This window comes from Hippoglossus hippoglossus, chromosome 19 (genome assembly GCF_009819705.1).
Source record: "Hippoglossus hippoglossus isolate fHipHip1 chromosome 19, fHipHip1.pri, whole genome shotgun sequence".
NCBI classification, from domain to species: domain Eukaryota; kingdom Metazoa; phylum Chordata; class Actinopteri; order Pleuronectiformes; family Pleuronectidae; genus Hippoglossus; species Hippoglossus hippoglossus.
Genome location: NC_047169.1, coordinates 8638412 through 8657867, shown reverse-complemented (window position 1 = coordinate 8657867; position 19456 = coordinate 8638412). Strand labels below are relative to the sequence as shown.

The 19456-nt window shown below is 41.0% G+C and overlaps 3 protein-coding genes across 3 annotated transcripts; 2 read left to right on the top strand and 1 right to left on the bottom strand.

Annotated features, from left to right (window-relative positions):
* Window positions 1–4028: 4028 nt before the first annotated feature.
* On the bottom strand, window positions 4029–8156 carry rgrb (retinal G protein coupled receptor b). Its single transcript, XM_034570601.1, has 7 exons — window positions 7640–8156; window positions 6602–6758; window positions 5710–5831; window positions 5213–5366; window positions 4958–5075; window positions 4702–4815; window positions 4029–4433 (listed from the first exon to the last, which is right to left on the bottom strand). The coding sequence occupies exons 1-7, from the start codon at window positions 7713–7715 to the stop codon at window positions 4293–4295; spliced, it is 882 nt and encodes a 293-aa protein (XP_034426492.1). The 5' UTR covers window positions 7716–8156; the 3' UTR covers window positions 4029–4292.
* Window positions 8157–11792: 3636 nt separating this feature from the next.
* Window positions 11793–14568, top strand: lrit1b (leucine-rich repeat, immunoglobulin-like and transmembrane domains 1b). Its single transcript, XM_034570260.1, has 4 exons — window positions 11793–11951; window positions 12286–12746; window positions 12992–13297; window positions 13430–14568. The coding sequence occupies exons 1-4, from the start codon at window positions 11830–11832 to the stop codon at window positions 14488–14490; spliced, it is 1950 nt and encodes a 649-aa protein (XP_034426151.1). The 5' UTR covers window positions 11793–11829; the 3' UTR covers window positions 14491–14568.
* Window positions 14569–16269: 1701 nt separating this feature from the next.
* Window positions 16270–18318, top strand: LOC117752717 (leucine-rich repeat, immunoglobulin-like domain and transmembrane domain-containing protein 2). Its single transcript, XM_034570301.1, has 3 exons — window positions 16270–16379; window positions 16562–17343; window positions 17534–18318. The coding sequence occupies exons 1-3, from the start codon at window positions 16270–16272 to the stop codon at window positions 18316–18318; spliced, it is 1677 nt and encodes a 558-aa protein (XP_034426192.1).
* Window positions 18319–19456: the final 1138 nt, after the last annotated feature.

The following is a 19456-nucleotide window of genomic DNA, read 5'->3' as shown; positions in this document are numbered from 1 at the left end:
CTATTTGGAAATATCCTTGTACAGAATATTTATATATCCTAAACTATTATTTACAATATCTATTTAACTGTAGTAAAAAAAAATGTATAAAGTAAAAGTAAAGTTTGGACATTTAGTGTCTTGAATATAAATCACTGGAAAAAGAGAGTCTGAATCTCAAATAGTTAAAATATCTATCCATTTTAGAATAACAACATCTAATTTCCATCCTATATCTGACAACATATCTTGATATATGTCGTTTATGATGATGATTATGTAAAGCAGGAGGTTGGATGATGGTCTGTGTGAGCAGACGAGGGGCGTTTCCAGTTTGTTCAGTGGATGATTTGATGCAGAAAAGACCAGAATGAATTCACCAACAGGGGGATTAACACCACACAGGAAATAACTGCCCAATTTCACTAATGAGAGCGGCTCAGCACAGCAGCAGCTGTTAGATAAACACTTTTCATATCATAGCTTTGCTCCACACACCCTGCTACGGTTTGTTTTCCTCTTGAATCAAACAGGTTTCATACTGGTGACGGTGCAGAGATGTAAACACGCGGATAATCTCTGTACAAAGTCGCTCTAGTAACTTGGCATCAGCAGCAATCCTTTAAAGATGCTTTCAGGAACAATCTACTGTACGTCACGGCTTTGACCCAGTTGGTGTTGTGAAGACATGATTATGGTTTCACACACGTTAGCGTTATGTAAGATCTTTGTTTTGATCATGTGACCTGTCTCCTTCCTGTCATCTAATCTGACCCATGGACTCCAACGTGTAGCGTTTAAAAGAGCTCTCACGCTCACCTTTGACCCGACCTTTTGCATCATGTTGAGTTTACGCAACTAATGTTGTCCTACCATGACCTGTGGGCTCCAACTTTTAGTCAGTAAAGTCTGTTTATTTCTTTCCCACACTGTAGCTCCGCAGCTGTCATGTGCACTTAAACAGATCATCAGCCGGTGGAATATAAAGTGCTTTTCAACCATAATCCTCATTTTTTACAATAAAGTCCCAATGTATTTTAATTCTTGTATCAAAATCTATATATAAAAAATAACATCAATATAATTTTATTTTATAAAAACGTATTACACCATTTTATTTAATTTTTTTAAATATTACAAGTTTAAAATAAAAAAATGTATTATTATTTTGCATTGTTTTGGAAATTCAAATCATAGTATGTTTTTCAAGGCTGTAGATATCATTATAATGGTCATATCCTATGAGTTTTAATAATAATTTTAGATTTTAAAGTGATAAACAAACTGCATATGGAATATTAGTTAAGGCAGATTTTAGCATCTTAAAATTGCTCAAAATTTGATTGTTTTGGACGTAAATTTGATGAAATGACAGGATTTATTATCTTTATTGCAAAAAAAATTTTAAATGTTACAATTCAGCCAGTGCATAGAAGACTTTGAAGCAGCATCATGTGGGGAGATATAACCTCCATAAAATACTGCACTTTGTGATTTAAATACAACAATTATGAAAGAACATTTTGAAAACAGATTTGAGATATTTGTTTGTCAAACATCTCTCGGTGTGTTGAAGAAACTAACAACCTCAGTAATTCAACATCTCTGTCCCTGGTGTCGTTGACTTCTTAAGGTCAAAATCTGACTCCGATTAACTAAATCTCTCGGAACATGTCACATGTCTGCATGCGTGTGGTGCTGCTGCTGTTTTTGCTGCGTAAGGACAGATGTTTTCCTCTGGTATTTTTTTTTTTTGATACACCATCTGTCTGTGACCGTGGCATCACATTCACCTCAGCTCCTGTATCATCGCAGCCGGGGACACCTTCACCATCTCCCTGTGGCTGGATGCTGATCTAAATCCTGTCTCCGCCAAATGAAACCCGTCAGATCTAATTATTTGTACAATGGGTTTGGAAGGAAGCTCAACGAGGCTAAATCCGTCTGTGACAAGTCGTCCTCCTTCATTCCTGTGAGCTTGATGCTATTACTGCTGCTTCTATCTACAGCTCGGACTGAATTAGATCACTGGCCCACAACACTGTCTTGTAATCGGCCGTCAGTCAAAGGGACGACTCCTTCCAAGAAATTGAAGCTAATCTGTCAGATTCCTCAGACAGTTCCTGAGAAAACCCCCCGATCAGCCCAAATTAACATAGAACTGTGGAGTGAATGAGGAAGTGCATGATTATGTTCAGCCTGCTAATTTGTTCATGTGATGGACGGACTGAAGAGTCGGCTGCTTAACATAACTCCTGAGGTCACTTTCTGACTTCACTTCTTTCAATCTATAGCAATTAGCTTCTTTTCAGCAAACTTATAGACTCAAAACATAAAGATTGAACCTGAATCTGTGGGTTTTCTTTGTAAGAAAACAAGAATAACAGTGTTATTGTCTTGGTTGTGGCTCATGTGAGGATGTACAGAAGTTAATTAGAACGGCAATGTCCAACAGTCGCCTTATGAAACCACATTTAAATTCAATAGTTCTGCACCAAATTGCACACGCTCACGAATATCAGTCCCCTGCCTGATTTCTTTGATCAAGATCCATCAATTATTCTCTGGAAAATCAACATAAATCTTGGAAAATCTTGCAACGTTAAAGGAAAAAAATCCATTTCAAACTTTAAAGGGTTCTTCGTTGGGTCACGTCTCATCCCTCCACAAAATATATCTAATTTTTGTGAAATGCTGCAAACTAACAAACAAACACAGATGAAGACTTTGGTGGAGGAAATAAAAGATGTTTTGCAATTGAAAGAAGTTAAGTTTTACCGTTGATAATAGATTTTAAACTAATGATTTTGACTTGAACTAACACTCAGTTTCTTCAATGTTTCTACACCGAATTTGAGTTAGTCCAAGTCTCCTCTGTTTCCATCTTCTTTATGAAAAAAGGAGACTTTATTATTACCTCTGCCAAGTAGGTTATGTTTTGATCGTTTGTTTGTTTGTTAGATGGATGACACAAAAAATACTAGATTTCCAAAAAGTCACGGTACAAAAAGATAGAGCATCTTTTGACATTTTCACCAATCACTCCCAGAGAATAATATATTATTTAGGGAACCGATATTTACGAGTGTGGGAAATTCGTTGCAGTCCATTGAACCCAAGGGCACTGCTGGGCCTTGGCACAGGAATGTACTCTACAAGCTGCTGATCTCCAAGTCGAGACTTACAGACGTAAATATTCTAACTAAAGTCCTGCGAACTATTTCAGGGACCGCATTTCATTAGCAGTGACGCGGGGAAGACAAGCAGCCACTGACGGTGAGAGGATTTCACCTGCTGACGACTGCTTGGCAAGAACGTCAGTCACCTCCGAGGTGAGTGTGACAGACTTGGTCTCACTCCGCTTATTTCTGGAGTGCACGCACAACTGCATTTAGCAGCTCAGAGATCAGGGAGCAGGAGGAGAATTATTCAGTCTGCGGCCTTGCTGACACTTTAACACCGGACGTAGCAGACAAGAGGCAACAGAGCAAAATGCCATATTGAGGAAAGACGAAAGGAAATGTGTACAAATGTATATATTTTAATGCTGGTGTTATTCATGTGGCTGCATTTGTCACTGTAAACAATTATATTATTTAATTCCTTAAATTTCTCCCTGCATAACTTCCTCTCCATCATTCGATCCACCACCTCTTTGCCAACAAACAGATCTTTATTTAGATCTTGCAGGTTTCTTCATCGTTCGGTGGCCTCTATATAATATATAAAGGAAAAAGTTCAACTAAAGATAAAATGTTTAAAACCAAATATCAGCCGAGTTAACTATCAGTGTACAGATTTCAATAATCAGCTGCCTAAGGGTGATTACGTTCACGTTACCTTAGACGTTGTCGACTCCATAATCGCTTAACAGAGTCTTAACACAGGAAATGATTTCCTTGCTATATATAGAGGTTACATGACCTCAAACGGTCTTCCCAACAAAATCACAATACGTTACTCGTCTTAGTAAAATGCCGGAGTTCGCCTTGTCATCAAAGGGCATCAGCTGCTGAAATGAGGGGTCTGTGAATAGATGGAGCACGAAGTAGAAGAGCAGCAACACAGTGGTTTTATTATGGACGGAGGAGCAGTGCAGCGAGAATGCAGTAGTTTGAAAATGGATCAATTTCCTGCAGCGCATTTTTTTAAGATTAACACAAATCTAGCGTGAGGATCATCCTGGGTTTCATCTACGTGACAATATTACAACTGTACAGGCAACAGTGACATTTACCAACCAAACAGTATGAGGAACCTATCATGAGAGCAAACAATGATGTGGTCTTGACTTTCTGCCAGAAGTTTCCTTTTTATTTGGACTTCTTGACAACTGGATCAACGATCTTCTGTCCGGTGAGGAAGTGCCACACGCCGCCTCGGTAGAACTCGTTTCCGAACGAGTAGAGGAGGGCGTTGAAGATCGGATTTGTCTTCGCAAGAACTGGAAGAATCTGAGAGAGGAAACAAGCACGTCCATGAGAACATGAATTAAATGAGAGTTTATTACAATCTGCGGCTCATTTTGTATTTTAATTCTGGCCATTGTTCTCAATTGTGCAATTTCAGATAAAAGGGACACGGCGACGATGCTAAAACAAAGTCCACACGGAGCAAGACACACAAGAGGCCAGGCGATCAGGAAGGCTGTAAACAAACAAACCTCAAACCTTCTTTACCAACGTTGATCGTATCTTTCATCAAAACAAAACAATCGCTCACCATTCGCAGCTTCGGGGACACGACCTTCACGTTCTCGAAGCAGGCGTAGATGCACATGAGGACGTAGGGGCCCCAGCACATCAGCATGACCCTCAACGGCCAACTGGTGTTGAACTGGAAAACAAAAAAAGTTTGGTGTGTTATTGAAGATGTTACACATAAAGTTCAGTCGTGACCAGGGTGTTCCCAGCATCTCGCCCAGTTTCAGCTCGGATGGGTCCCCCAAGCGGTATAGATGATGGATGTATGGCTTTACCCTGTGATGATGGACCTTCTTGAAGTGTTTGTGGGTGGCATCATAACACGACCACATGGTGAAAGCTGGGAACATCAGGTAGAGCAGCACCAGGGTTAACATGTAGGTCACATAGTCTCTGTGGAAAAGATCAAATGGGAAATTTAATGGAAGATTGTGAATTCTTGTCAAAACGCTCCACGTAGCGGCTGTTTTCTGGGAACATTTCTAGACCAGGAAGACACTATAGACTTTGTTTATCTTCTCTGACTCCACCTGTCTCCTCTGGTGTAGTCCAACGTGCAGCAAGTCTTCATTGGCTCAAAGTCATAGGCGCCCCATCCCATCAGAGGAACGGCGGCCCAGAAGATGGAGAGAATCCAGATTATTCCGCTCATCGTCAGAGTCGTGCTCCAGAACAGCTTCTGTCCTGCAGAATGAAAACACACGTGATGTAATTTGGGTGTTTCACTGCCTTTAAAATTATGAGCTAGTTTTTCAACATTTTCCTTGATTTCTCAGAAAATAATTCATGGATCTTGATGAAAACTCTCATGCATGTTTAGGGAACTGATATTTATGAGTGTATGTGATTTGGTGCAGCTTGATTGAATTTAAAGGACTGTCGGGCCTTGGTGGATATATTTGAGTCTGAATCTAGTTTAAGAGATATAATTATTCATTTGTTTGTTTAAATATAGGTAATAACACATGTTTTGATATTTTGTTTGTATGTATATCACGATGCAGTAATGGTGATGTTTTGTACTCACTGGTGCAGTACTGGTGATATCTGTCCCAAGCGATGGCAGCCATGAAACTGATGGAGGCCAGGACCGATATCATCCCCTGGAAACCGTGATAGCTACATCCATCTTGACCAAACGGCCAATATCTAGAGAGGAAAACAAAACTTTTGTCATACTCCAGTTTTATGATATGAATATGACGGGCTGAAAAAGCAGATTGTTTTAAATGTATTTAATTATATTTTTGAAACCACTGTTACTAAACATTTAAATCAAAGTGTGATGTTCGACACATTCATCACATTATTCCGGCCTTGAAGAGGAAAAACTCTCCAACATTTCACAAAAAAAATCCAAAAGTGTCAGATTTATCTTGAAAACATTTCGGTGAACTTTTAAAGCAAAACCCTCCTGATTATAAAATCTTAAGAAGTCATTCTCTGATGTTAAAATCAAATCATTTTGAGTTAATTCTGATTTCATGGTACATTTGACAAAATAAAATTGTATGTAATTCATAGATAATTCACTCCTTGGACAAATAAGGAGAGGGGGGGGGTTGACAGAGGCCCTGCTGATGCCCATTGGGAACCAAGTGAGAAAATATATAAGAGGTTCAAACAGAAGCAAAAACTTTATTGCTTCATTGTAATTTGTTCATTTCTGTTCCACGTAGTAAAAACACCCTGTTATGTAACTATCATTCCTGCAAAATGTGAACTTTCCATGCTGAATAAAAGTGGATTGTGGTCTGGATTATGAAACTGAGGAGCTTATTCAGCTTGTGATACTCAGTGGCTGACATCAAACACTGAGCCTTTTTTTTTTTGGTGGGGGTTACTTCAGGAAAATGAAGTAACAATCCCCGTGAAAGTGAAAAGCGCCTGTTGAGGGGAAACTGAAGGGAATCTGATACCTGAGGTAGCTGGCGTAAGCAGCCGTGAGGCCGTTGATATTCAGACAGAGGTCGGCCACGGCAAGATTAAAGACAAAGAAGTTACTGGGATTCCGCATCTCCTTCACCGTGAGGAAAGACACGATGCTGATGGCGTTCAGGACGAAGCCGAGCATCCCTGAAAGAAGAAAAAGAGACGTTTTCATTTCATCTTTTATCGAGTTAAGCCCCATTTATGAGACTTTACACCCCATCAAGTATCGTATAGAAACATCTTTCCTATAAACAGCTAAGAGTGGGACTGGGCAATAAAACAATATCAATAATTATTGCAGTATAATGTTCTTCAACAGCCATATAACAAAGGTTTAATATACTTTGATATATTACTGATACATTGTGTCAGCACAGTGAGGAGGTGTAACACTAATCTACGTCAGATTTGTCAAGTTGTTCTCTGCTCATAAAGACAAGTTTAAAACCACAACCTTCACTGAGGAACATATAAATCAGCTTTTAAACTTAAACTCCCTGTACTTTCTCCTAGTTCTGGTCTATTTTAATCATTTAATGATGATTCATTTGATCTTGTTTTACTCATTTCTCATTTGAAACGTGTATTTCTGTCTCTGGGCTCTATTGCTGTGTGATCTTTAAAATGCTTTGAACATATTTATCATAGTTTACTGTCTCTAACTGTTTCCCATTGTTTTCCTTCACTTTTTTTTCATTTCCATCCTGTAAAGCACATTGTAACTGTGTTTTGAAAGGTGCTATGCAAATTCAGTTTATTATTATTATGATTTATCGTGATGATTATTGATATAGACTTATTTATTGAGCTATAATTTTTCACCACATCAGCTCAGGGTGCAGCAGAGATTAAAAAGACATGAGAATAACACTTGTAAAGTTATACTCTTGACAATAAGAGTTAATGATGCATGGTTTAGATGGTATTTTAAGTTTAACTGTTTACTATAAGAACACATGTATTCCGGGTGTCCTGTCTCTTTAACATGTGCACAGACATGTCTTCCTGTGTCCTGCTCCACTCACCTCCGACCAGAAGCGCTGTGCCGAATGTAAACATGTCAAAGTCCGTGAAACCCTCCGGTAACGTAAACGCAGCCATGGTGAGACGCACGAGTTCATTCAAACTCTGCACTAAACAAAGTTTTGGCGCAGACGTGTCCTCCCGCAGCGCGTCGCCTTTATAAAGGCTCTTTCACGTGAAACAGCACAAAGACACTAATCTCGGTAAAAGCCCCTTCAACAATCCCCAGAAGAATTTCCTAACGAGCACAGGCCTCCTGCAAACTTCAGCAACTACAAGCTACCGAGCGAAGCCAGTTCGCTGCGCAGAGGTTCGATCTGAAAGTTATGTCGAGTTCTCTTCCTCTGAAGTTTGAAAACAACAGGCGAAGTTTCCTTCCACTCTTCCCATTCAGCTGCTGGGTTTGATAAGAGAGGAGAGTGGGAACATGGGAAATGTTGTTTTTTAGGCTCGGGTGTGAGAGGCCAGAAAGATCCTCAAAGACTTGAACCCGTCATCAAGCAGCCAAGACCTCTGTTCATTTATTCATTCTGAGAGTTGTCTTTTACCACAGAAAATGCATTTCCTTGTATTTCTAAAATAGGAAGATTGAATAATAACACATCTGCTTCAGTGTTATGAAAGGAAATGTTTTACTGAAGCATCTATTTCCTGCTCTGATTATAGAATTCTGCAAATTTGAACACTATCTGTTCTGGCTCAAGAAACTCAAGACTTTTAAAGTTAAGAAGAAACATCACAGTGCACTTAAAAGCAAACCAAATCTTTCTTGGATCATTTTTGGATCTTTAATCTGAGTCAGTTCCACTGAAAACTTGAATATCACTCAGTAGAGCACGTTCCTCCACCAAGGCCCCAACTGAAACCACATTTAAATTGACTAGATCCAGATTTTTATTTGATTTTAAACTGTACACATTCATAAATATCTGTTCCCTAAACATGCCAGATTTTTTAAAAGTCTAGATCCATTAATAATTCTCTAAATCATCAAAGTGTTGCTAATCCCCCTATCTCGTAAATTGAAAGTAAAAAGTTTCGTGGAAATCCATTTGATTGTTTTTGTGTAATTTTGCTTACAAACAAACAAACAGGCGTAAAAAACATCACCTTGTTGGCGGAGTTACCAAATCTCATTCAGCACGACCCTCCATCTCCAATATCACGTATTTACTCCAACAATTACTCCAGTTGGTTCGACATCTTTTATTTAAACCCTGTATATGTTTTATATTTAATCTTCTCTGTTTACTCTGTGTAACTCTGACAACTTTTAAATTTCAATTTCACGGCATCATTTTTGAGTTGAGGCTGCACCTACAGGGGTTAAATTGATTATAATTAAATGTAAGTGTAAAAGCATTTTATTAATTGACTCATTTCTTTGTCTTAACCTCTTGACCACAACCGCCCTTAGAAACGAGGACACTGGAAATGTGACCTTTGGCTGAAGCTTTTAAAATGCAGCATTTGGGCCGAGTCTGATTGCTCCACTAATCTGTGCACAGATTACCACAAACTCATTAACTATGAAGTAATGATGTGTCCCAATGGACTTATAATACCCTTTTCTCAAACTGCCCATATTGTCCAGACTAAAAGCTCAGCGTCCCCATCCACTTACATGCTTCCTCACGTCAGGGGGGGAAAAAAGAGCGGCAACGTCAACGCTCACTATGCATCTGCTGCTCGGACACATGGGCCTCGTCCGGCAGCAGAGACGTTGTTCTCTCGCAGATAGACGGACAGTTTGGAGCTCGTGATTTCGTACATCGGAGCGCCGTGTCTGTCAGCCGTTCTGAATCCCAACAAGAGGCCTGTTGGTCAGAGGCTGAGGGAGCACGAGGGAGGTCAGGCAGCGGCACACAACAGCACTGTGCCATAATTTCACAATGCAAACGATTTGATAAAAACTGTGCGTGTTAATCTACTGCAGCTGAGTGTGACGAAATAAGGGCATGTGAGAGAACATGAGCCCAGTGGATTGATCAACCGGGATATAACCTTCACCATGCTCACGTCACAAGTTGTCCACGTTTACTGGTTTAAAATCGCAGTGAAGCATATTTTTAACCTCTTTCTATAATGTCTCTTGGTAGGTAGACATGAAATTTGTCCTTTGCAAAAGCCAGAACAACACAGCCTGGACTTATTGTAAGAAATCCGGTTTGACTGGTGTCGTCTCCTCGTCTTGTTTAGTTGGGAATGAGAGATTTAGTTTAACGGGCCCAAATCTGTGTCAGTAGTATACAGTATATGTTTTTAATCAAGGTACTCGAACCTTTGTAGTGGCTGCACGTCGGTAGTTTGGCAAATAGTTAATTACATCATTGTAATCTGCTGCCGACAGAACAAAGGTTTCACTGTACAAACTGTACTCGCACACACAGACTGAGGAACAGCAGGAAGATAAAGTGACACTAATGTTTTCGTCTGCTCTTGTTAAAGGATCAAGTGATGAGCACGAGTGGATGAGAAGTAATCGAGTACTTTTACTCCACTACTGTCTTTGAGTACAGTTTTGGGCCATGGGCAACATTACTGGAGACACAGGCTGCTGTTTTTCTTCATCTGCATTACAGAAAAAGATATTTAGATATTTTAACTTATGACTGGAGTTGATTTAATACTGGAAATAAATTATAAATAATTCGATAAAATGAACATAAATAATTAGCTAAAACACCTTGATAAAGATAAATAAATAAATTAAAGATTCATTTCATTTTATTGTTTTTAATATTTTTGCTTTGTCAAAATGTTCATTAATGAATGCCTTTCTTCACCAGGAGAACATCAAATCTTGTAAATACTTTTACTAATACTTTAGTTGTACTGAAAATACCTTTGTTTTTTACATGTTGTACCTCGAGACAAAAGATCAGTTCCTTCCCGTTCCCTGATCCAAAGACGTGTCTCTCTTGAGGTCAAATGGGGGGGAGCGAGGCAGGAAGAAGTGCATGGTGGGAGTTATTTTCCCTCTGGCCCTGCACTGAGCGCCATGTATTAATAAGAGACGGAGAGATGACTGGATTAAAGGATTTGAAACCCTGCTGGACGGCCACGTCTTTAAACCTCTGCACCTTTGGAAAACCCCTCAGAGACGCTGACAACATGTCCGTCAGCTGCAAAGTGTGTCGCACTAGAATCACACATTCACAGGAGAAAGATGAGTTCATCCTCTATTAGTCAAAATATCCACATGTATACACAGGACACTACTTTAAATTATTATTACATATCACATCTTTAAATTTGCAGGTTATTTTTACATATTTTTTCTGTTAACAATCGGAAACAAGTCACAGTTTATTGGATCTGATTTCCTCTGAGAAATGTGAATTTATGTTTGAATCACAAATGACACAAATAAAAGAGGAAATAGTGAAAATGAATCTGAATTGAAATCCAGTGATCTCCTGGATGGGCTGACTTGGTGCAGTACTTCATTTGGTTTGAGGTTTGGGCCCAATGACATGAATGTGAGTAACTCGCTGCCATCTGGTGGTCATTTGTTGGAAGAATCTGTAGCTATCATGCAAACTACAACATGTCTGTCAACATATTCAACATTTTCGTGGACCACGTAAGAAAATATCCACAGTTTGATCTGTAACGAGAAGAAAACTTTGTTGAAACCACGTGCAGTGGTATGACAGCCATGTGCTTTCATATTGTGAGGGTTGGAGGTCTATTACTTTTAAAATGTTAACTCTAATATCCAATATTGTACGTATATGACTTAAGTGATACAAAAAAATTACGTGACAAATTGTCAGAAGAGGAAAGAAAAGATGATTTAAATTGTTGAAGACATTTTTCCTAAAGTCAAATTTAGGAACAATTTACATACACAATTTTCTTTTATTACCTTTATATCTGCATGTGAGTTGTTCATAATAAACCATCCAGTCAACTATTGCAAAGTAACGACTCCTGAATAAAAGTGAAAATTACGCAGCCTATCGGCTTCCAGGAAGCAATAGTCTAATCGTGTGAATGAAAATAACCCAAGTCCTTCACTAATCCCTGCCTATCCTTTTTATCTGCGGATTCAGACCAGTGGCAGCAGTATGGAGCTGTGAGCCTGCAGAACAACAGCGATGCTTCTGATGTCCTGGTAGATCGAGTTAGCAGCTCCCGTTTCAACTGTAGTTTAGTTGCATAGCTTTTAGTAACTCGCTGCAGAAACATGAGTCGACATTTCGCTGCTGCTTTTTGTTTGGCGTTCGTCTTTCTTCCAGTGTTGGGTAGTTCGTGTCCTGCACAGTGCAGCTGCTTCTTCCACAAATTAAGTGACGGATCAAAAGCAAGGTAATTGCACTTATTAATTTGTATTGTTTGGATTTTTATTCCCACAGCAAGCTTTTATTGTTTTCTTGTGCGCGGAATAGGTTTCTTTACTGCAGCTTTCTTCTATTCACTCACTCTGTGTAGTGGAGGATTAACTTGGGGTTGCTCTTTAATCTCCTTTGCTTGTTACTGCACAATAGGCTACTACGTTGAACTATGTTATTTTTTATGTTAAACGTAGGTACAACATATTTTATGCTTGTTCCTAAATTCACTCATTCAAACAAATGCAGTGTGAGATTAGACAGCACTTTGTTTTTTATAAATTATAATAATTGTGTTTTTTGTTTTGCAGGAGCGTGCTTTGCAATGATCCAGAAATCACCGTGGTCCCTCCAAACTTCCCCACCGACACATCCAAGCTGCGTATCGAGAAAACAGCCATCACGAGGATTTCCAGCAACAACTTCCACTACCTCAACAACCTGGAGTTTCTCTGGATGTCGTTCAATTCACTGAATTCGCTGAACGTCGACAGTTTCCGAGGTCTTTACAACCTGGACGAGCTCAGGCTGGACGGAAACGCCCTCACCTCCTTCCCCTGGGAGTCCCTGACCGACACGCCGAGCCTGAGGCTGCTCGACTTGCACAACAACAAGATTTCCAGCATCCCCGCCGACGCCACCATGTACATCAAGAATATCACCTATCTGGACTTATCCAGCAACAGCCTGACGACCGTCCCCACTGACGTCCTCACAATGTGGCTCAGCGTGAAGCCGCCCCAGGACACGGATTCCTCCAAACTAATTCTCGGTGAGGAACAAGCTTTGACAAATTAAGATACTTTAAAGTCTTCTTTTTAAGCTGCCTTGCATGACGACCACTTCTTTGACACCATGAAGCCTTTTAGGGATTAGTCTAATAATAGTTATTGTTGGACTCATTCTATTTATCGCAACTTACACCCACAAGGTCTTAGTGTTAAAATGACTGGGTGGTGTTGTGCGAAGGAAATCTTCAGGATAGATGGAATAGTTCACACTATGTTTTCTCTACAGGGCTCCATGACAACCCTTGGGCGTGTGACTGCCGCCTGTACGATCTGGTCCAGTTTCAGAAGTCCCCCTCATCGTCCGTGGCTCTTATCGACACCAGGCTGAGGTGCGCCGATCCAGAGAGCCTGTCGGGGGTCCTTTTCACCGAGGCGGAGCTGCAGCGGTGCCAGGGCCCCCGGGTGCACACAGCCGTGGCTCGTGTTCGGAGCTCACTGGGCAACAACGTCCTGCTCCGCTGTGGCACGATCGGAGTCCCCATCCCTGAGCTGTCCTGGAGCCGCGCTGATGGCAAGAAAATGAACGGCACCGGTGAGTTCTGCTGAGCTAATTTCAGATGTGCTTAGATAAGAGAAGTATTTCTGTCCAGGTCAAAGTCTCAATTAGATTAAAGTCATTATTTGTGTGCTTCACTCAGTACATTTCTGCTTTTTTACTTTTCAGTTCAGGAAGAGATTTCCAAGGAGGGCATCATTTGGTCGATTCTGAGCGTCCCTGCTGTCTCCTACCACGACTCTGGGAAATATCTCTGCAAAGCAACCAATTTCGTGGGCACCGCAGATGCAGTCATCTCCTTGGTGATCACAGATTCTTTTCGCTCGGAGGAGACAGCTGGTGGTGTTTCCAAGAGGAACAGAGTGAAGAAACCTGGTGGCATCGGAAGAGCGGCGTACCAGGAGAAACTTATCGCCAGATACGTTCCTCCACCAACTAGTACAGCCGGAAAGCCCATCATCGAACCTCTCAATGGCAAAGGTGTGACCGGGAAGTATGAAATCGAGAGCTACAGTGTCTCTGATGGAGCTTCTAAGAGACAAGGCAAGGATTCGGACCAGAAGTCCGTGGAGATGGATGCTTTGAGTAACTTAGCAGCCAACGCCTCGTCCTTACAGCAAGCTCCTGAGAAAAGGATAGTGCGTTCGGTGAAGGTGATTGGTGACACCGACCATACTGTTTCCTTGAACTGGCGAGCCCCCACAGCCATAAATACCACAGAGTTCAGTGTCCTTTATGCTATATTCGGTGAGAGAGACATGCGTCGGATCAATGTGGGTGCTGGAAAGAACCGGATCACCATTGATGGCCTTGTGCCAAAAACAAAGTACATTGCTTGTGTTTGCGTCAAAGGCCTGATCCCGAAAAAGGAGCAGTGTGTAATCTTCTCGACAGATGAAGCAGCAAGTGCGAGTGGCACTCAGAAGCTTATTAACGTGGTGGTGATAACGGTGGCCTGTGTGATTGCTGTCCCCCTGACACTGATCGTGTGCTGCGGGGCGCTGAAGAAGCGCTGCAAAAAGCTGCTGGGGCGGCAGTCCAAGGAGATACAGGACTCGTACGTCACGTTCGAGACCCTGGGCCCTGGGACCAAAACTAAAGGGATGGAGGGCGAATATCTGACGAGGCTAAACCCCGATGAATCCAACAGGCTGCTCTCGGCGAGGTCCAGTGTTGACTCCGAGGCCACAGCCAGGAATGAGGGGCCACCCAACGAGTACTTCTGCTAAAACCAAGCATATGCCTCAACCTCCACAGGATGCACTTTGTTTTATAACAGCCTGTGATGTGAATAGTTCATCTGCGGTGCTCAGTGACTGAAAAGACTCAAATGATCCTCCTTTTATTGGTCCTCAGAGGACACTGGTAGCTCTGTCAGGACTTGTCTTACAGCCTTGTGGGAATAAAATCCACCATTTATTTGGTGGGCAGCAAAAAAAGGGAAAATGGTTCCAATATTTACATGTGGTGTAAATGTATATATATATACATATATATAATTTGTTTTTTAAACTCATCATGCACTTTTAAGGGTGATGTTTCACAGAGGGAATTGTCTTGAAATGTTGAAATGCCCCATACTGTCTGAAATCCAAATATTTTTCCAAGATATAATCTCGGCATTGTGTTTGAGTCTTTATTTAAAACCATTATTTAGAGACATAATGAATCAGATGTCAAGTAGAATTTTTTTTGTATCTATTTTGTTTATGTGCAAGGTTTACTGTTGGGTCAAAACCCTAACACACAATACATTTTATAAAGTGTCATTATTTTTGATCTGAAATATATGTGTATTTATGAATGAACTGTAGAAAAATAAAGATTTTTTTTTTTATTGATGAACGTTTACAGGCTTTTTTCTCGCATTTCAGAAAATTGTTTCTATATTTCTAGGCTAAATCTAAATTCAGCTTATTATGTCATGTGCATAAAAAGATGGGATTAATGAACGTAAACATATGAATCAAACAGATTACTCAGTCACTGACACGTTACAGACGCTGTAGTGATCTACTATCGGAGGAATTGGCCTAAAAATTTGGTTCAAACAATCAAGTCGCCTCTTAAGGGTGAATTTTGGCGAGTCCCTAACACGTCTAAAAATGTACGTTACTTTAGTGCCAATGTGCAAAGTTTATCATGTTAACACACTAAACTATGATAATGAACTTGGTTCTACCAGAGGACATTAGCATAATGTGAGCATGTTAGCATGCTAATGTTAGCACTAAGCTCTGTATATGTATCTGTCAATAACAAACCTAAATCCTCTTCAGGGAAGAGATGGTTGTTTTATCCTGTAACATAACAGGTATTGTGCTAGATTAGTAAAAAACCTTAAAAAACCTTAAAAAAAACTAAGTGGGAGGTTTTATATATTTCAGAGCAACTAATGAAAATTTATATTGTTGGCCCTTAAACTATAAAAGCTTGGACAATAAAGAAAAAAAAGATTTAAACCACAGTGCTGTGGGTGTTGTCTGTCTTCACACTTGGTTTATATGCTGATTCGGTCTTTAACAACCTGAGAGACGACCAGTGTTCAGATTATTGAGGTCAGGTTACGGTCTTCTCCAGACATCTGTCTCTCTGCCGCCCTCCCTCTCTGTGCCACTAAGCCTGACAGGCTCCGGCTCACTGAACACAGAGAAGCCTCCTGCCATGTCCACGGCTGCGCTTCGGTCGGGGGACAAATAAATTAAATTAGGCCGAAAGCAAAGCATTTTGGGGTCATTCCTGAAAGTGGAACAGTACAATCAAACATAACATGACCGAGTTTGGAATGAGAAACACAAACATTTGTGGAGTGCTTCTAAACAGATCAGACAATTGTTTTTATAGACAAAGTGGACTCATCGCTATAAATACCCCTTCCCCTGTGTCTCAAATGTCATTTGGTGTCTTAAGTGTTACGTCAAGCAGGATTAAGGTAATAGGCTTTCTCCCACACAGGCTATGAGCATGTCCTGCCCACACAGGCCTATTCCACATGCTCCTCCAGGAATATGGAGGCGTTTTGTGTCACATTACGCATCGCTTTGGTATTTTATGTCATCGCCCCCGGATCATCGAGTTGTCTGACCGGCTGCTCCTGCACAGATGATAACTTGGGAAGGTAAGTTACCGCTGAAACTATACAAACTCTAATAGGTTGTGTTTGTTTAGACATGGGTGTTAAATGTAACATGCTAGCCAAATTGTTCTAACGTCTACAAACGCTATCCTTAAATTTGGGCGAATAAAATACTCTCTCTGTTAGCATGTCTTGTCTTAACATATCCCGTCTTACCATCGTAGGTCTTTACTATGTATGGAAACCTCCATGGGACACATCCCAGAGGACATCCCACACGATTTAAGTAAAGTCCGAATTGAAAACTGCCACCTGACCGAGTTGCCGCAAGGATCTTTCTCTAAAGTTAGTGCCTTGGAGTTCCTCTGGCTCAATTTCAATGAGATCACCCTGATGAACATTAAAAGCCTGGAGGGGCTCGCCAACCTGACGGAGCTGAGGCTACAAGGGAACAAGCTGACTTCGGTGGCCTGGACGGCATTTCAGGATACACCGAAACTCAAGATTTTGGACCTGAAGCACAATCGACTGGACGTCCTACCTGAACACGCTCTGAGGAACTTACCCATCCTGACTTATTTAGATTTATCCTTCAATCAGCTTAGCGTCATATCAAAAGATGTCTTCATTAACTGGCCTCTCTACCAAGCAGCAGAGAGAGCGTGGGAGAAAGAAGGGCTGGTCTCCAACGTGGTTTTGGCGCTGCACGACAACCCCTGGCTGTGCGACTGCCGCCTCAAAGGCTTTGTTGAATTCATCAGGACCATCAGCACTCCCATTATTCTGATGAACTCTTATTTGAAGTGCTCAGGCCCTGCCACCAAAGCGGACAAGTTTTTCCACGAGATCCAGTTAAAAACATGCATGAAGCCCGTGGCCTCTGCCCCAGAGACTAACATCACTTTACCCCTTGGAGCAAATGCCACGCTTACATGCTTAGTCAAGGCCAGACCAGGCCCGACCATTCAGTGGATGTACAGTCTGAAGATTAAAAGAGGATTTTCTGGTAAGATTTTGTATCCATTAAACTGCTATAAACCTGCTGTGGAAGCACTTAGTGAGGGATATCTTGAACCTTCAGGCTGCATCTGCTTTAAAAAACAATGTGGCAGCAATACCCTTTTTAGAATAACCATGTTTAAACAAGCCTCTGTGTTAAATGCTATAGACTCTGATGTTCTGTTTTCTCTTTGCAGTAACTGAGAATCACATCGACGCAGAGACCGTCACCTCCCAGCTGGTCATCCCCTCTCTTCACCTGGCCGACCGCGGCCTTTACACCTGCATGGCCAACAACTTCATCGGCAACTCCTCTGTGAGCATCATGGTCGACATCCCCTCCTCCAACTCCTCCGCTCCTCTCCCTCCGCCTGTCCGCATGTTGTCGTCCGGTGACAACGCCTTCATTGAAATGCGCATCGCCAAGCAGACAGTGTACGGCATCACCCTTGAGTGGTACGCGGCGACAGACAACCCTACTGAGACCTGGTTCACCATCCACTTTGGCAAATATGATTCACCTAAAAAGGAGACGATCTACATCGGTCCCGGCATCAACAGCTACTCAGTCAGCGACCTGCTCCCCGTCACCAAGTACGAGGTGTGCGTGACCCTGAAGAACCAACCGCCGCAGGAAGGCCAGTGCATCGTGTTCGTGACGGGAAGTGACATCAGTGAGCTGGAGCAGAGAGAAAGGCTCATCCACATCATAGTCATCGTGTGCGCCATGGTGCTGGCGGTGCCGGCCGGCATGTACGCCTGCACCACAGACGCCCGGTTCAGCTGCTTGGAGTGCTGCGTGGATCTGTGGAGGAGGCGCAGGAGATACGGAGAGAACCTGCAGGGAATTGAGAGGCAGGGCACCTTCGACAGCCTGCAGGCGACCAGCGAGGAAGGCCTGTGCAAGGAATCGGAGGAAAAGCCGAAAAAGAGGGGCAAGGCTGAGGAAAGGCCCAAAGGAGGAAGTGCAGCTCATTTGTAATAGAATCAAAGTCCAACATTATGTGTACCTTTGAGTATTAGCCCAGTTTGTGGCTCTCATGTTTTACTAGTACATTTAAGCTCATTGCTACATACGATTTTCTGAAAAACACTAAACCTAGCCCTAACCCCAAACCCTAACCCTAACCCTGAGGTATTCATTTTCCAGAATAACTAAGTCTGCTGTAGCACCGTGACTTAAATGCAACAGTAAACATGACAACATTGAGTAGAAAGACATCCTGTAAATAGTCATTTAAATTTCTGATAATTTAAAATTTTAGATATCAAAATGGAGAGGCCTTTCTTCCTTATGCTAAGGATTGTTACTATCTGTGTTAATGTACTGTACAAAACGTGTATTGTAAAATGTATTGATATGATATTTTCTTCGTGTCGCTTTTGTTTCTGAATGTTTTGATACTGAATACAGAGACATGCACTTCTAAATAAATAAAAAAATGTAAATAACACTGAGTCCTTTCACTGTTATCATCACCAAATTAAATTCTAATAGAGTTTATTGTGTGTGAGTTTATGCTTCAGAGGATTTATGATTGGAAAAAAAATAAGCATTTTTTTTTAATTGTTTTTCTTTTCCCAGACTCCCGATTTGCTTGTCTTGTTATGGAATGAAATGATGTTTGACGGGGATTAAAGGGAAACCAAAGATGAATGCTGAGACATACTCTTTTTTTTTTAGCACAATCACTCAGAGGATTTGTTATGTAACCGGTGTTTTCCCGTGCATTTATACGTACACTCGTAAGCAGATTACAGTGATTTTCTATCTGAATCCCAGTCAGAGGGACATGATATTTCCATTTAATGACAGCATTTGTAAATCAGTTATGCAGACAATCAGAGAGGATGTGTAACATCTCATTAGTTGTATTCATTATATCCACACCGCATTAATTATTAGCTCACATAGCTTATTATAGAATGTATGATTTTTAACAGCTAAATAAACAATTGTTAATTATTGAAAATTACGATCATGTAAAAAAATAAAATTACAATATATGTACATGTATGATTTTTTTTTCTATATTAATATTAAGTTCAACTAAAAGTACCAATAAAACTAATAAAATATTCCACGGTAAATAACAGTCCTGCATTTACAAACCCCCTGA

Bases quoted from the DNA above. Each gene is read 5' to 3' on its own strand.
- rgrb (XM_034570601.1), bottom strand. From the start codon at position 7,715: ATGGCTGCGTTTACGTTACCGGAGGGTTTCACGGACTTTGACATGTTT. The intron at 5,367-5,709 runs GTGAGTACAAAA...TTCATTCTGCAG, and splicing joins ATATCACCAGTACTGCACCA to GACAGAAGCTGTTCTGGAGC. The intron at 4,816-4,957 runs GTAAAGCCATAC...TTTGTTTTCCAG, and splicing joins AGAAGGTCCATCATCACAGG to TTCAACACCAGTTGGCCGTT.
- lrit1b (XM_034570260.1), top strand. From the start codon at position 11,830: ATGAGTCGACATTTCGCTGCTGCTTTTTGTTTGGCGTTCGTCTTTCTT. The intron at 11,952-12,285 runs GTAATTGCACTT...TTTGTTTTGCAG, and splicing joins AGTGACGGATCAAAAGCAAG to GAGCGTGCTTTGCAATGATC. The intron at 12,747-12,991 runs GTGAGGAACAAG...TTTTCTCTACAG, and splicing joins TTCCTCCAAACTAATTCTCG to GGCTCCATGACAACCCTTGG.
- LOC117752717 (XM_034570301.1), top strand. From the start codon at position 16,270: ATGGAGGCGTTTTGTGTCACATTACGCATCGCTTTGGTATTTTATGTC. The intron at 16,380-16,561 runs GTAAGTTACCGC...TTACCATCGTAG, and splicing joins ACAGATGATAACTTGGGAAG to GTCTTTACTATGTATGGAAA. The intron at 17,344-17,533 runs GTAAGATTTTGT...TTCTCTTTGCAG, and splicing joins GATTAAAAGAGGATTTTCTG to TAACTGAGAATCACATCGAC.